Source organism: Molossus molossus, unplaced genomic scaffold, assembly GCF_014108415.1.
Source record: "Molossus molossus isolate mMolMol1 unplaced genomic scaffold, mMolMol1.p scaffold_m16_p_3, whole genome shotgun sequence".
Classification (NCBI taxonomy): domain Eukaryota; kingdom Metazoa; phylum Chordata; class Mammalia; order Chiroptera; family Molossidae; genus Molossus; species Molossus molossus.
In genome coordinates, this window is record NW_023425366.1 from 59929822 (window position 1) to 59945778 (window position 15957).

Consider the following 15957-nt stretch of genomic DNA (forward strand, 5'->3'; position numbering starts at 1 on the left):
TGTGCAGTTTGAATGAAGTATCTTTCTGTATTCAGACTTGGATGTTTTTTTATTGCATAAATTTCTATATTATCCTTCCTGATTAGGAGAGACCAACTGGAAAGCACAAAGGCCTCTCTTAGGCCCCAGATGTGCTCCAACAATATACAACATATGTTTAGAAGAAACATGTATGTGATTCTAAATTTAGAAGTAAAGTGATTCCTGCAACTGTCCAACTTGTCTTTTTTTATTGTTGATTTATTCAATATAGTTTTATCTTGCATATTATGATATTTTAGGTAAAGTGATTGTATATTTTCTAAGGAAATGGAATCAAGGGACTCCACATCTCCCTGTAACATTTCTTAAGCAAAATTTGCAAAGCTAGCTGAAAAAAAAGTATGTACTTCTTAAATTTCCTGCTGTTTCCTTTCCCAGTCTTGGGTGGGGAGAATAAGAATGAATATTACTTTTAGATATGAGAACATTATCACAGTATGTTAAATGCATACTGTCCTTGCCATCCTCCAAAGAATACAGGGTTGGGAAAAAGTAGGCTTAGAGTTGTGAGTATGTTAAACAGTTTATTCTTATATTGTTTAATAATTGTACGATTTTCCATATGAATACCTGTAAAACCTACTTTTGCCTTACTCTGTATATCCATATTGGGGAAAGAGTGGAACTGTTTGAAGGTTTCTTTCTAGAGCTGCCAGGAGAAATGGAAGAATTTCTAGTTTATAAATACTACAGTGTTTCCAGCCCTATTAATGTATGATGTGTAATGTTCAAAAAGGAGTTTTGAGAAAAGAAATTTCCTCTTACAATGCTTTAACAGAAACAAGAGTTGGTTTCTTAGGTTCTCTTCCCAAATTTAAATGGAAAGTAAACAAGAATGGAAAATAGGAAGATAATTATGGCTTAGGTGATTCACAAATTAATCTTTCATTATCAACAGCCATAAAATTTGTGATTATCATTGATAAAGTTGTGCTAATCAGTACTGTAGTCTTTTATATGTATATATGCATATAATTTATATGTATGTATGTATTAGTACTTTAAATAATAATTTCAAGCCAACCTTCTATGAGATAGTACTGTTATTATATGCCTTTTATAGATGAGGAAACTGAGGTTCGGAAATGAAGTAATTTGCCCGTGTTTGTACAGCGATGTGACAGAACTAGGATTCAAACATTAACCAGTAGCTCCAGAGGCTTTACCCTTAACCATTGTACTTTTTCATTTTTATATTTACCTTTGAAGGGGTATAGGAAAATACTTAATTTTGAGGTTGAGATAATTTTCCCTATTTTACAAGAGAGGTACAAAATGTAGTGACTTGACCATAGTTATGGAGCCGGTTTGTGCTAAATCTTGGTCTCACCAGAGGGTGGGGCTCAGTCTCTTTTAAAGGAGTTTAGTGGGTGTCAATGTCGCCATTTTTCTTTGAGCTCTGTCAGCCTTAATAGTTTTCCTATCATTTTAGACAAAAATAGCTGTCTTCAAAGATCAGAACTTGCTTATTGTGGACATTAAAGAAAAAAAAAATATATATATATATAGATTCTTTTTTGCATCGGCAGGGCAGTCGAACTGGACTTTCTAAATTCTTTTCTAACATTATGTTTTATAATTTGACATGTCTTCCTTTATTCAACAAATACTTTTAAAATTAATATTATTATGTGCCAGGTTCAGTTCATGAGTTACAATCACCACAAATATAAGCAATTTAATTTAGGTGATTTGACCCATAGATTTTTGGTAATCTTGATTACACTTAGAGTGTCCTCATACCCTTAATATAACACTATAGTTACTCTGTGTTCTTTCTAGTATTGTAGATTCCAGTTGCATAAGATTTCACAAAGATAGATAGGTTTTGGCAGCTGAAGTTAAATATAATATATAATGATTATTTATGAGAAATTGCCAACTAAGGAAAAATTTGTGTTTTTTTTTAAAAAAAAATCATAGGTTAAAAAAAATATTGAGAGACATTGTTTGAAAGTAGACCCAAGGACTAATCTCAATGGATATAGTGTTTACTTAGGTTCTATAAATCTGTGATGTATTTGAATCAAATCATATCACATTAGATTTGTTATTTATTTATAAAATAGGTTTAACTGCATATTATGATGTTATATGCAATTTTAAAAAATGATTTTTATCTCGTTTTATACTAACGATTTTTTTTATTTCCATTTTTTAGATGGGATAAAGATTGCATATTGTAACAGTTTAATTGAAATTCTTTAGATGCTTCAGTAGTAGCTTTAAAATATCTGTGCACATACTTTAAGAATATTTTTGTTACTTTGATTCACCTTGATAATTTGAAGTAAACAATAAAGACAATTCAAGAAATTCTGAATTTTGAGACCATTTGATTTTTTCGAACAGCCTAACACTTGTAACAGTGGAATGTTTTAACAATTTGAGGATCTATTGTTGAACAATTTAATTTCAGTTTACAATCATAATCAAGAATTGACATGTTTTGCTTTTGTGTTCAAAGCTTATGAGCTTTTGACATGAAGGGAATCCGTAATATTCAGGAAACAAAGTTATTTTAAATTAATGTTTTTGTCTTGAACTTAATACCAGTTTCAACGCCAAAATCTTACAGAAAGTCCACAGATCTAAAAATCACAAATGTATCTTTTATATATCATTAAAAATCTTTAAGTACTTATTATAAATTAGTAATTGTGTAATGCCTCACATACCACTGTGTTATCTCAAAGTGAGTTCACAAGATAAAGAGAATTAAGTAAAATCTTTTAATCTTAATTTTTTTTTAAATAAAACAACCGGAATTTAAGAAATCAAGTACACAAAATAGGAACTTCTCTTACTATGGTCCTTAATTTTGTCTTTGTGTGATGTATAAATCTGCTCTGTGGTGTTACTCCGCTCCTTTGGTAATAAAGAATTACCAGTTTTATATACCCAGCAATTCCATATATTTTCACAATTAAGTAAACTTGTGTCCTGGAACTTCAAATTTTGGCCCAATCATATATTGTTAAATTTTAGATCTTCAAGGAAATTTCAATGATCATTAGTCTAAACCTTTTCTTTTAGATTAAAAACAAAAAAAAACCAAAAACTCTTGAAAGTTAAATTTACTTGTCAATAACCTCAAAGGTAATGGTTGAACCGAGACTAGATTTTTTGAAGAAAGCAGTATTGATTATTTTTTCCTTCTTTCTAGCATTGTTTAAAATTACATTTTTTCCAGTAAGTTATAATAAAGCCCCATGATTGTGTTTTTCATTATTTTATTTCATTCTTATGCACAGAATTCCAGATAAACGGATTGGTTTTTAGAAGAAAACTAATAATAATTATTTTGAGAAGTTTTTATTTTTTCTTTATTGATATTAGAGAGAGAGGTAGTGAGAGGGAGAGAGAGAGAGCAACATCAATGAAAGAGAACATTGGCTGCCTCCTGCATGCCCCCCACTAGGGATTGGGCCCACAACCTGGGCATGTGTCCTGACTGGTAATTGAACTGGCAACCTCTTGGTGCATGGGTTGACGTTCAACCACTGAGCCATACCAGCCAGACTATTTCGAGAAGTTTTAAGTTGTTGTTGTCTTTTTAATAACCTAATGAGCCAAGAACAATACTAACCTTTCATTTTAGCAAAAATAGTTATACTAGTTTGGTAGTTTCGACTGATTTATCTCTAGATATTAACTATCTCAGTGTAATATGAATGTTTATTGTTTTCCTCGGAATGTTTCAAGTTAGACACCAAGCACCAGAGGATGAGTTAGGCTGACTAACTTCTTAAAACTGTAAAAATATTTTATAGAAATTACTTTGTAGATTTGTTACTGTGACCATATGGAAATTCCAGTCTATTTCTAAGTATGCTTCTGTTTATTTCAATCCATGAGACTTTTATAGGCATAGCATGAGTGACGCTAGAGTTATAGCCAGTCTTTTAAGCAGATCATCTGTTAGTTTGGTGGGTAGAATATAGTTGAACTGAGAGCAGAAAAGTTAAAATAACAAAGGTATTATTTATTCCTCAGGTTTGTTAAATAAATTTGAGGAGTTGAGTTTAAATGAGTAGTTATGGAGTAGATCATCATGAGACCAAAAGGGAATAATCAGCTTCTTGATGAAATAGGAAATTAGAACAGTGGTCATTAATGTCATGCTGTTTTCCTATTCTAGAGCAAAACACTAAAATGGAATAAAGTTTTATTTTCTCACAAGTACTATGTGCCTTGTTTTGTCAAATCTTGGTTCCTTAGTATGTAGAGAAGTAATATATTAATCATTTGTTTCCATTTGTCCATCTTATTCTTATTTTTCTGAGTAAGGATTTGATTGTAGTGTTTGTATCTTGAACACATAGACAGTCCCTGCTGTAGAGAGATGGGCAGAAATGGAAGAGGTTCATAGGTGAGATGATTAGGTCTGAACTTATGGAACAACTTGAAAACTGAGTAAATTACTTTTTCGGAGAGACTTAGAAGTTAAAAACAATTGAGTTAAAATTTGCAAAACTGTTTTAGAGTAAAATGTAAATGTTCAAGTTACATGTGGGTATTTATAACCTCTAGTAGTATGTTTTTCAACTACGATTAGTAATTTTATGGTTGCTATTTTTATTCTAATCTCTTAATTTTTCCCCTTAGGTGGTATCATGGAAAACTTGATAGAACTATGGCAGAAGAACGCCTCAGACAGGCAGGGAAGGCTGGCAGTTACCTCATAAGAGAGAGTGATCGGAGGCCAGGGTCCTTTGTACTTTCATTTCTTAGCCAGACAAATGTTGTCAACCATTTTAGGTAAGTCTTTAGTCCTCCTTTGAGGCTATATAATATAGCCATTTCGCTGTACTATTCGTAAAAATATTTACTTTAATAAAGGTGAATGACTCAGTGACATTTATGAGATTTGTTTTCAATGAAATGATTTAATCAGCAATTTAGAGTAGATGTTGAATGTTTATATTTTTGTTTAAAAACAGTATTGTTACTGGGCATTACTGTGCTAATCACAAATATAATTATTACTTTTAAAGTATAAATTCTCTAAATTACAAGGAAACTTTGAGTGGTAAAGTGGAAATACAGTGTAACAGAAAATACAGGAAACAGTTTTTAAGAGTCCAGGTGTGTATCCTTTAATTCATTTTAGCTATGCTGTTCTAAAACTCTTTGCAAATGTTCAGTTAAATAGGCATGTAGATTTTCGTGTACAGATATCAAAGTCTGTGTGTATAAATACATATTTTTTATTTGATTTCATTTTTATGGGCAAGATTGAAAAAAAAATCAACTAGTACCTATAATGTTAACTGATAAAATGTATATAATTGATTTTTAGATTTTAAGATAAGCTTTAAGAATAATATACCACATGTAGAATGGAAATTATTAATACTCTTTGTAAATATTTCAAGAGATGTATAAGCTGCTTTTAGCCAGAGGTTTTTATTAAAATTGCTGTTCAGTTTTTAATATGGAAAGTGAGTAAAGAGGTATTTGAGGATAGATTCACAAATATTTTAATGAATTGAAGTTTATAAGTGTTATATGTATTGTATTAAATGCAAAGTATTTGTAGAAGAAATAACCTCAAGTTATTAGCATATGGTATAGATATTAATAAGTGGTATTTTAATACTGGGATGCAGTTTAAAAAGAGCATGAAAATTATGGATTTATAATTTCTTTATGGAACTCAGTCTTCAAAATGATCTCTAAAGGCTTTTGTCATACTGTATTTTTTCCTGTACAAAATAGGATTATTGCTATGTGTGGAGATTACTACATTGGTGGAAGACGTTTTTCTTCACTGTCAGACCTAATAGGTTATTACAGTCATGTTTCCTGTTTGCTTAAAGGAGAAAAATTGCTTTATCCAGTTGCACCACCAGAGGCAAGTAAAACTTGAATAAAATATCTTTGAAAATTTTATTTCATTTTACTAATTGGGTTAGCTCTTGTTCAGTTTCCTGTGATGTTTGTTTAATTTAATTCAAGAAGTATTTGTTGTGTTAAATTTAATTCTGGTTGTAGGGTCAGAGCAAAACCGACAACTTATTTAAAAAAAAAAAGAAAAGATAATTTTTCTATAATTTTATATTTAAGTTACTTGATTTTTAAATATTGTATGGTGATGAGCTAACAAATATTTTTGAATTAATGAAGAGTTATTAATGATATTATAGTGCTAATGCTGAAGTTGCTGCAAGATTCTGAAACGCCTTCTATATAATCAGAGAAAGGTTAATTTATATGTTCCATATGGCTTCATATGTAATGATTGTTCATATTGCTTGATAAAACATACTAGTCATACTTAACTGTTAAAAGAATTTCTATAAAACAATAAAACAAGGCAAACATTTTTAGGCTTTGGGTATTTAGAACCTCAGTAAAACATAATTTGAATGATCCTGTTAGTTTTTATTGGCTTTCACTTTGTGTGGACATACTTGATTTGACTTTGACATAAAAAGGTATTTATCTTTTATAAATTTTTTTTATGGTTTTTAGCCAGTAGAAGATAGAAGGCGTGTTCGAGCCATTCTGCCTTATACAAAAGTACCAGACACTGATGAAATAAGGTATTTTATAGCATATTCTCATTTATTGACATTTGAAAGACTTGATAATTTATTGCTCTTGGACCAGGAAGGTTTTGGAATTTGAAGAAATAACATACAGAAAGGTAAAGGTGTCTTTAATATTGAGTCTAATGTTTAGTACTCCTAGTTGGCTTATCTGTTCAGATTGTGGATTTGGATCAGAGTTCTTACAGTGAAGATGAACTTACAAAGATGAGCTTTTATTAGACTATTGCTGACAAAATAAGGAGAGTTCTATTCTATACTCTATTTTAATTTTTATCATTACATGACATCTGTGCCTTAACTATTCATAATAATACTAAGACATAATTTGCCTTTCTCACTGTGACATTTATACTGATGGTACACAAGCAGTGGACAGTAAAACTGCTGGGGCCTTAGCACAAATCAAGATAGTAGCACCAAATACAGTGTTCTTCACTGACACATTTGCAGTTAAACAACAAAAAAAAGCCAGTTTAACTTAAGATTGTTCTTGATGAGACAGTAAGAAATATTTATTTTACTAAATCTCAACCCTTGGCTATGCCTCTTTTTTTAAAAATATTTTTTAATTGATTTTTAGAGAGAGAGAGAGAAACTTCAGTGTGTGAGAGAGATATATCCATTGGCTGCCACCCACACAACCAACCAGGACTGGGAACAAACTGCAACAGAGGTACATGCCCTTAGCGGGAACCAAACCCGGGTCTCTCTGGACTGCAGGCTGATGCTCTAACCGCTGAGCCAAACCAGCCAGGACAATTATTTTATGTTTATACTTTTATATCTAACTTACTTTTGAAAGATAGTAACATTGAAAGTTAAATTTTCAAGTACAGTTTTGTTGGAGTTATACCCCAAAGCCTATAATACACATATAATTATTGTGTACAGAAATTCTAATTTCAATCTGACAATGATCCAGGGATATAAATAGTGCAGGTACCTTTATTAAATCTATTTTACCCATGAGGAAATTAAGATTCAGATTTTTAATTGTAAAACATTTTACTTGTAGGTAATGCCAGAAATAAGACAAAATCTAGGATATTTTACTTTAATCCATTTCATTTTTCAGTATATTATCTCTGATGTGGTACACGATTACTCAAATCTTCATGTTTAAAATTTTTAATGTCAATAACTTTATAATTGCTATTTTCAGTTTCTTAAAAGGAGACATGTTCATTGTTCATAACGAATTAGAAGATGGGTGGATGTGGGTTACAAATCTGAGGACAGATGAACAAGGCCTAATTGTTGAAGACCTAGTGGAAGAAGTGGTAAGTTTTGTTCTGTTCTTCTCACTCTCAGAATTATTTTTTTTTTGGTAAAATTTTGGAACTTGTCTATAATCAGGGAAATTATCTATGAATACATTTGTATCTGTGAAAAACTCAATTCACAAGTCCTAGGAATTTTTTATTAGAAATGTATTTATTATTAGTGATTACTATTTATTTGTAAAGTATAGCCAAGCTAACGTGTTCTAATCCGTAGCTGCCAGTTTTCATGAGTTTCTAAGAATTAAAAATGTATTAACATTTTTGCTTATTTGTATTTCTTTTGTCTTCTTTCTCTTCCTCATAAATGATGTTATGTCACTGATCATTGACTCTGAAAATCTTTATATCTCCCAAATTTTCTAGTAGCCTGGGAAAAACTCAGTTATGTTACACATATAATTATCACATGGTTCTACATTTTAAATATTCTCCTTGTTTTTATTGTCATAACAATACATTATTAGTAACAGTATAAATAATCATGTTTGTGCATGTTTAGATAGGCAGTTAGCATTCCAGTAGCATTTACATTTCAGAGACAATGCTAAGTATCACTGAAACATAGCAAACATTATTTTAAAAATTTGGAATTCACCCTTACTTTTTGGATTTGTCTAGCAAAATGCAATGTTTTTTTGTTATCTTTTACAACTCTCGAAGCTAATGTTTTTAAATTATATCATGAACCTGGAAATAAACTGTGAAACCTGTGCTCTGATTATTGTTCCAGGAAGATGGCAGTGGAACATATTTTTCTTTGCTATTAATTCTCTTGTCTGCCTATTCTGGTAGCCAGATCTTGATATGCAGAAGTAAATCATATGAGGAAAAGTATGAGGAGTTAAGGAAATAATGTGATATATTCTATACACATAGTCACATAGTTACTTAGTTGAAGAGTTAGGATTAGCATTCCTAATCCCCAGATTAGTATTCCTAATCCCCAGATTAGTATTCTATATTCTACAGTTGGAGAGATATTTATTCTATTAAGGCAAGAAGTGTTCAAACTGAGGAAGCTTACTATCTGTATTGGTTTTATTATAAAATTTCTTAGTAAAAACTTTTATGTTGGATTTTCCTTTCCCTGTTGTCATCTCCCTTCCCCCATTATTTGATTATTTAAAGGATTACAATATAGTTGAACATTACTTGAGCTTTTGGAATTCTAGATCAAATTTAACAAGATAATCTTTTAATAAGAATAAGTGAAAGTTATCTAATGAGTACAGAAAAAAAAGTTGCTCGATTTAAGATAAGGAGATATGACCTAATGTCAATACAAGGGAAGAGAAAAAAAAGAGAGAAAGTTAATAACTTAGTATGAGTAAACAATGTGATGTGGCTTCTAAAAATGGATATAGTAACACTGTCTTGATGTCTCCCCCTTTAGGGCCGCGAGGAAGATCCGCATGAAGGCAAAATGTGAGTTTGTATTGATTATTAAAAGGAAAAACATATTGTAAACCTACTAATTAGATAACTTAGGGCAAAAAAACATTTTTTAGAGAAAATTGATACTTTTGGGGCTGACTTAAAATTTGTTTTATTAGGGTCAGGAGCTGCTGTTTAAATATTTTCTTAAGGACCTAGTGATAAAGTGTTATTTTTCAATAATGTGGCTTATCCCTATATATAACTTTTATGTCACCAAACTAAAGACTCTTCAGTAAACATTAACATTATGAATGTCACAATTCCTAACATTTTTCTTTATTCTCGTATTGATTTATTAATAGCGTTTTCTGTGTTCACCACTGTGCTTTTATGTATTTTATGGGTCAGGTATTTGGGGGAGGAGGGTAGAGAACTTTTCCTACAGATCATGGTTCTTTACCATATTAATAAGACTGCAAGGGCTTTCTTTTCATAAGCTTTTTAGTACTTTAAGTATGTTGTAAGCACTAATTCAATGACCAGGTATTACTACACCTGCTATTTGCCACATTTTTGTTGTTGTTAATCCTCACCTGAGGATATTTTTCCATTGTTTTTTTTTTTAGACAGAGTGGAAGGGAGGGAAGGGGAGAGGGAGAGAGAGAGAGAGAGAAACATCTGTGTGAGAGACATATCAATTGATTGCCTGCCCTCCACAGGGCCCCAAGGATCAAACCTGCAACCCAGGTATGTGCCCTTTACTGGGAATCGAACTCTTGACCATTCAGTCCGTGGGCTGGCACTCTAACCGCTGAGCCAAACCGCCTAGGGTGCCATATTTATTTCTTATATTCAGCTTTGATTTAATTATTTTTATTGTTCTTAAAGATCTCAGCTCGTTTTATTGTTGGTTTTTTAATTTATTGAGTTGAGATGGAAAGGGAGGGACATCGATTTCGTTGTTCCACCTGTTTATACATTCATTTGTTAATTCATGTATGTGTCCTAATGGGGGATCAAACCTCCAACCTTGACTTATAGGGACAATGCTGTAACCCACGAGGCTACCCAGCCAGAGTGAAGATCTAAACTCTTAATCCCAATTCTGTTTGACTCATTTTAATAGACTGTTTATCTTCTAATATCTTTTCAGTGGAATATTTTTTTTCTGGCCATTCTGTCAGCTTTAATGGGTGGAATTTAAGGCTGGACTCGCAGTGTTTGCCTATTTTGTTTCTGATCATTAGAACATAAAATCATTAAACTAGATGCTCCTCTTAAAGTCACCTTATATAGTACTCCCCCCATCTCCCTTCCTTAAGTGGAACATATTAGATATTTTTCTGAGTTCATTTTCTGTATCTTTCTATGTAACTGCAAAATAGGCACCATCAGTGAGACTGTACCTTGTGGGATGGTACTAGTTTGAAGTCTCCCCACTACCAGGAGTTACAAATTCTAATTAATGCCTGGAGGGTTCATACAGATAATATAAACCAATGAAATAAGTTAGGTGTATATATCCCCGTTTTTCTCAAATTAACATAATCTTGATCCTTCTTATTTTCTCTCTTGATAGAGATCAAAGTACACGGAACTCTCCCTACTATAAGAAAGCAACACTGCAAGTGTGGTAATAAATGGCAGCTGGCTCTCACTCTTTACATTAGGAAAGACTGGGAAGTAAAAACTAGAAAGTATTTCCCTGCAGTATGATGTCCACTCTAACTGATGTGTGCAAGAATGAGAGTCGAGTGCTGTGAAATCCTCTTGTAATTCAAGAGTAACTAGAAATCTGTATTTTCATCCTTATTAAAAATAATATTTTTATATTATCATATAAAAATTATATTAAAAAATTATACATATATTTATATTAAAAAAGAAAAATGTGAAATACCAATAAATATTTAAAGCTATATCCAGTTTTCTTGTAGCATGAAGTATTAATCCCACTTTCACTTGGAAATCTTTTTAAATACTATTGTGATTGTTCAATTTTTTTAACTTTTTAACTTTCTATTCATTAGGTATTTAGCATAAGCTAAATTTGCGTGGTTGGTTTATGTATTTGTCACCTGCCTCTAATTTTTTAAGGTGGAGCCTGGCAATGAAGTGTCCTCAGTAACATCCATAAGTGCCCTTTGAGATTAAATAGGTGGTATAACTTTAGCTCTGGTTTTCCCAGCTTCCTATTTTTGTGATATAGGTGACAAGTCCTGATAATTTTATCTTCTAAAATATTTCTTGAATGTGTGCCTTCTTCTCAATCTTAACTATATTCTAGTTCAGGTCCTTTTCATCTCTAACCAGGACTTGATGTAGCCACCACCTCCAAGTTGGTCTTCCTTAAGGTTTTAAGCCTCTGCAGATCCTTTTCTTCCAATAGCCAGAATCATCTGACTGGATCACTCTATCACTTAAAAATTTTAACTGATTCTCAACCATCTTTACCTTAGTAGAACCTAAAGTGATCCTCTGATCTAGCTCTTGTGCCCTTTTCTAGTCCTGTCTCTTGTCATTTCTAGTATTATACTCTCCAGCTTATAGATCCTCAAGTGTATATTATTGTTTTTCTCCTTTGCTGAAGGTACTTCCTAGGCCAGAAATATCCTCCAGTGTTTTTGGTTAATTCCTCTTCTTACTTAAAGACTCGCCTGGTCGGTGTGGCTTAGTGGTTGAGCATCGACCCATGCACCAAGAGGTTGCCAGTTCCATAGCCAGTCAGGGCACATGCCCGGGTTGTGGGCCAAATCCCCATTGGTGGACATGCTGGAGGCGGCCAGTTGATGTTCTCTCTCATCAATGTTTCTGTCTCTCTCCCGCTCCCTTCCTCTCTCTAAAATCAATTTAAAAATAAATAAATAAAGACTTAACTTTTCCCAAGATGTCCCTTTTTACCTTATGCACTACAGAATTGGTGCCCCTTCTCTGTTATTCCAAAAACGCCCTCAGCTTTCACTGTGCTTTATCACATTTTCTACATTGTTTTTAAAGATACACAGTAGTTGTCACTTTTTCTTAGTAGTATGGGGACTTCCTAAAAAACAGAGCTTTGTATGTCATTGGTGCAAACCATGTGCTTGACATATATGCATGTTACATATAGGTAATAAATGTATGAATGAAGAACCTCACATCAAATCCCTTCAGAAAATGGTATTGCTGATTTTCTCTAAACTCTGTTGTTCCCCTCTCCTTAGAATTCCCTTTTTCTTCTTTATTCCAGCTATATAAATATAGGATTGGCCTTTGAGGTAATCTGATCAACTCTCCCCTGTAATATAGAAATCCTGTTTTAACATTTGTATTAAATAGTCATTTAGAATATAATTGAATGCATTATAGAACCTTACTACCGTTTAAGGCAGCATGGACTGCTGCGATTGTTACATGTGTGCTTTATATTGTTCATAGAGCCCCAGGAGATCTGTTAATGGTTGGCATAGAGTTAAAGAGAGAATTTAAAAGTTTAGCCTTTCATTCATTCACATTTCATGTGAAAAGGTAGAAATTCAGTTACATTTTAATACTTTGATCAGTAATAGTATGAATAGTTTAAAACAGTGTGAGTAGCCTCTAAACTTGTAACATTGGATTTTAAAGCACTTAACATCTTTTAGTCTGGTAGTATTTTTTACTTTCCAACTTGCTCTTGAAGGCACTATGAAAAATAATTTTAGACCCTAAAAATATATGGCATAGTGGTGGAGAGTTGATCTGGAGTTGTCAGCTTGGCATTGATATGTGTTCATCAGCAAGATAGATAATAGTTCTTCAGGTAAGTAAGAGGAGATTTCAGTAATTCAGTTACTCGCAATTACTTTTTTAAACCAGATGTGTCATTTTAAGGTAAAATTCAAATACTTTAATTATTATATTCTATGGATCTTGACTGTAATGCCATTTTTTATCATTTCTAAAGGCTTATTTTAAGTATACAGGATATAAAATATTCTGACAATCTAATTTGATAGGTCATTAGCTCAAATAGAATTAATAATACTAAGTCATTCTTTCCTTTCTGTTCTTGATGATAGTATTTACTCTTTCTTATCTACTTAATCTGATGTTCAGATTTGTAGTAAAGTATTTTATTTGAAGAGAGAACTTATCACATATTATATTGTAATACACTTGGATAAAAATATGAGAATAATTTATTCCCTTTTTTTTTCTTGGTAATTCTGTAGTGGGCTTTACCTGTATCACTCCTCCTTCCCAATAAAAAGAAAATGCTAGCTATGATGTAAAGATGTAACAGTTTGTCATTATCAAGATTGTATTGGTAAAATATGGAAATTGTAGTTCATAGTAGATAGTCCATAATTTTTCTTGTTGTATTAAATTTATACATATTTATAAAGTCTAGTAACTTAGATGTAAAAGGAATGAGACAACTGATCAATTGTATTGCATTTATTTAATGTCAGCTTGAATTATACTAATTATGTTGGTTGTTTAGTTTTCATCATATAACAGCCAAAGATACTTGATTTACATATTTAATTTGTTCTCTTTTTAAGATGGTTCCATGGGAAAATTTCCAAACAAGAAGCTTATAATTTACTAATGACAGGTACTTGTATATTCACTTGCCTTTTCTACTGTCTTTGTTTAAAAAGAATAAAAAAGCAAACCAACTCTTTATCATGTATTTTGCTTTCAGCACTCATTTGCTATTTATGCATATTGTAATTTCTTGACCAGCATGGAGAAACTGCTGGGTTTTTTTGGGGGTGTTTTTATTTATTTTTTAAAATATTTTTTATTAATTTGTAGATCCCCTGGTAGGGATCAAGCCTGAAACCCAGGCATGTGCCCTGACTGAGAATTGAACCAGCAAACTTTCAGTGCATGGAATGACACAACAAACTGAGCCACTCTGGCTGAGTGGTTTTTTGGTGTTTTCATTTGAAAACATACATGCAGTATAACATTTAGTGAAGTATGTTTTTCTTCTGCCCCAGGCCCCTGTCCTCTTCCCCAGAAACAGCACCAAATGAGTGGGTTTTTTGTTTCTGAGTGTTTTGTGTCTTTCTTACCTCTAGACACCCCTGTACATACCATTCCACATACACTCATAGGAACATGCAGCATACTTTTTTTCATGTTAGGATATATTTGGGGAGATCCTTTCATATTTGAATATATATATTTTAATTCTTTTTAATGGCCTTGAGCTTTCTATTGTATAAATACCATAGTTTATGATCAGCCTCTTATAGAGAAATATCATGTTATTTTAATTATATATATTTGCTATTCATCTGCAGCAAATGTTATTGCATTTATCTTTGTGCACTTATAGAAGTATATAATTGGGCTTTATTTAGAATATACTAAATTTAACATTTCCCCAAACTGTGGTTATAGAAATATGCAAAGTAACAATTGACTTGTATTGTGGGTTTATATTTAAAACAAAATCCATCCTGTCATCACCCTAAGTATTTAAGACTGCATTAATTGACCAAATATTTCTTCAGCCAGTCATACCATATTAGGATCTGAGATAAGTTTACATTTAATCTGTAATTTAGAAATCTTAGTTCTTTAAAAGCACCAGAGTTCAATAGTTTCTGCATGTGGCGAATAAACTGATTATTAAAGATGCTGTCGGAGTTATTTTAAGCCTTAAGGCATTGCATTTTAATGTGGTTACTACTATGCTCTTCTGACAAATTTGAGGCAGTTTTAGAAGTGTTCAGTTTTATTTTAGGTAGGTTAAAAATCAAGAACATAATAATGCTATATGGTAGTAATAGAGACCAAATGCTCAGCCAAAATGGCATGCTATCAACTTTCATTGGGACCAAACTATTTATTTTAGTGAATTTACTGAATTTTGAGTATAAGTTTACGTGTACTGCCAAATACACTCACTTTTGTTTTTTTGTTGTTGTTGGTGGTGGTGGTGTTTTTAATTATTGTTGAAAGTATTACGGATGTCCTTCACCTTTGTTTTTAGGCATATAAAGTTGAAAGGAGCCAAACTTAATTTTCTTATATTAGTTTTCTTTTCATTGGTTATGTGTTCTTTTAAGACTCTTGTGTTTTTTGTCTCCTGGAAAGTACACATAAGCACTTCCATATACAATTTTGCAGTGATTTCAGTTCTTTATATTGAACATGAAGTGACTTGATAGTAAGTGCCTTGAGTAGATGATTGGAACAATTAGTAATTTACATAAAAATTAAGTCTGATATTTTGAGTGTTACTGTGCCTTCCTAAAAGCAGTTAAGTTCTAATCTATGTCAGTAGGACTTAAACAGAGCAAAGGCAAATACATCTTAGTGTTGAGGCACTGCCAATTTAAGATATCATAAAGACTTCTCTAAATTTAATATGAAAATATTTTATATATAATTTGCTTCTATGAAATATAGTGCATGCATATTGACTTTTATAAGGTGTGCAAATATCTCAGTTGTTTTGAATCTGCCTTTTGTTACTATTTTATTATAGTTACTGGTTTTTAATGTTTAATCGGAATCATTGATAAAGTACAGATTATTCCTAAGCAAAATTCACTAACTTTTTTAGGTTCTTCTTTAGTAATTGGATTCACAAACAATGTGGCGGTTTTAGCCAGTATCTTCTAATTATGCTTAGATTATTTTTTCCAAGTTTGACAGGTATAGACATTATTAACCAGAAGTCACTGCTGCAAACTGCTGCCCTGTATTTTTATGTA

General features: G+C 31.8%; 2 protein-coding genes across 7 annotated transcripts in view; one reads left to right on the plus strand and one right to left on the minus strand.

The window, feature by feature from the left end:
• RASA1 (RAS p21 protein activator 1) overlaps nt 1-15957 on the plus strand; it is a 96021-nt gene that overhangs the window by 43926 nt on the left and 36138 nt on the right. For all 4 annotated transcript variants that reach the window (XR_004961820.1, XM_036280955.1, XM_036280956.1 and 1 more), the window contains 6 exons: nt 4651-4803; nt 5764-5899; nt 6520-6590; nt 7762-7879; nt 9276-9307; nt 13786-13838. Coding sequence is in view for 3 of the 4 variants with exons in the window: in XM_036280955.1 (XP_036136848.1) it covers nt 4651-4803; nt 5764-5899; nt 6520-6590; nt 7762-7879; nt 9276-9307; nt 13786-13838 (563 nt within the window). In the remaining variant the exon portion in view is untranslated. The remainder of the gene's footprint in view (nt 1-4650; nt 4804-5763; nt 5900-6519; nt 6591-7761; nt 7880-9275; nt 9308-13785; nt 13839-15957) is intronic.
• Nucleotides 1-15957, minus strand: part of CCNH (cyclin H) — a 109627-nt gene that overhangs the window by 28317 nt on the left and 65353 nt on the right. The window lies entirely within an intron of this gene.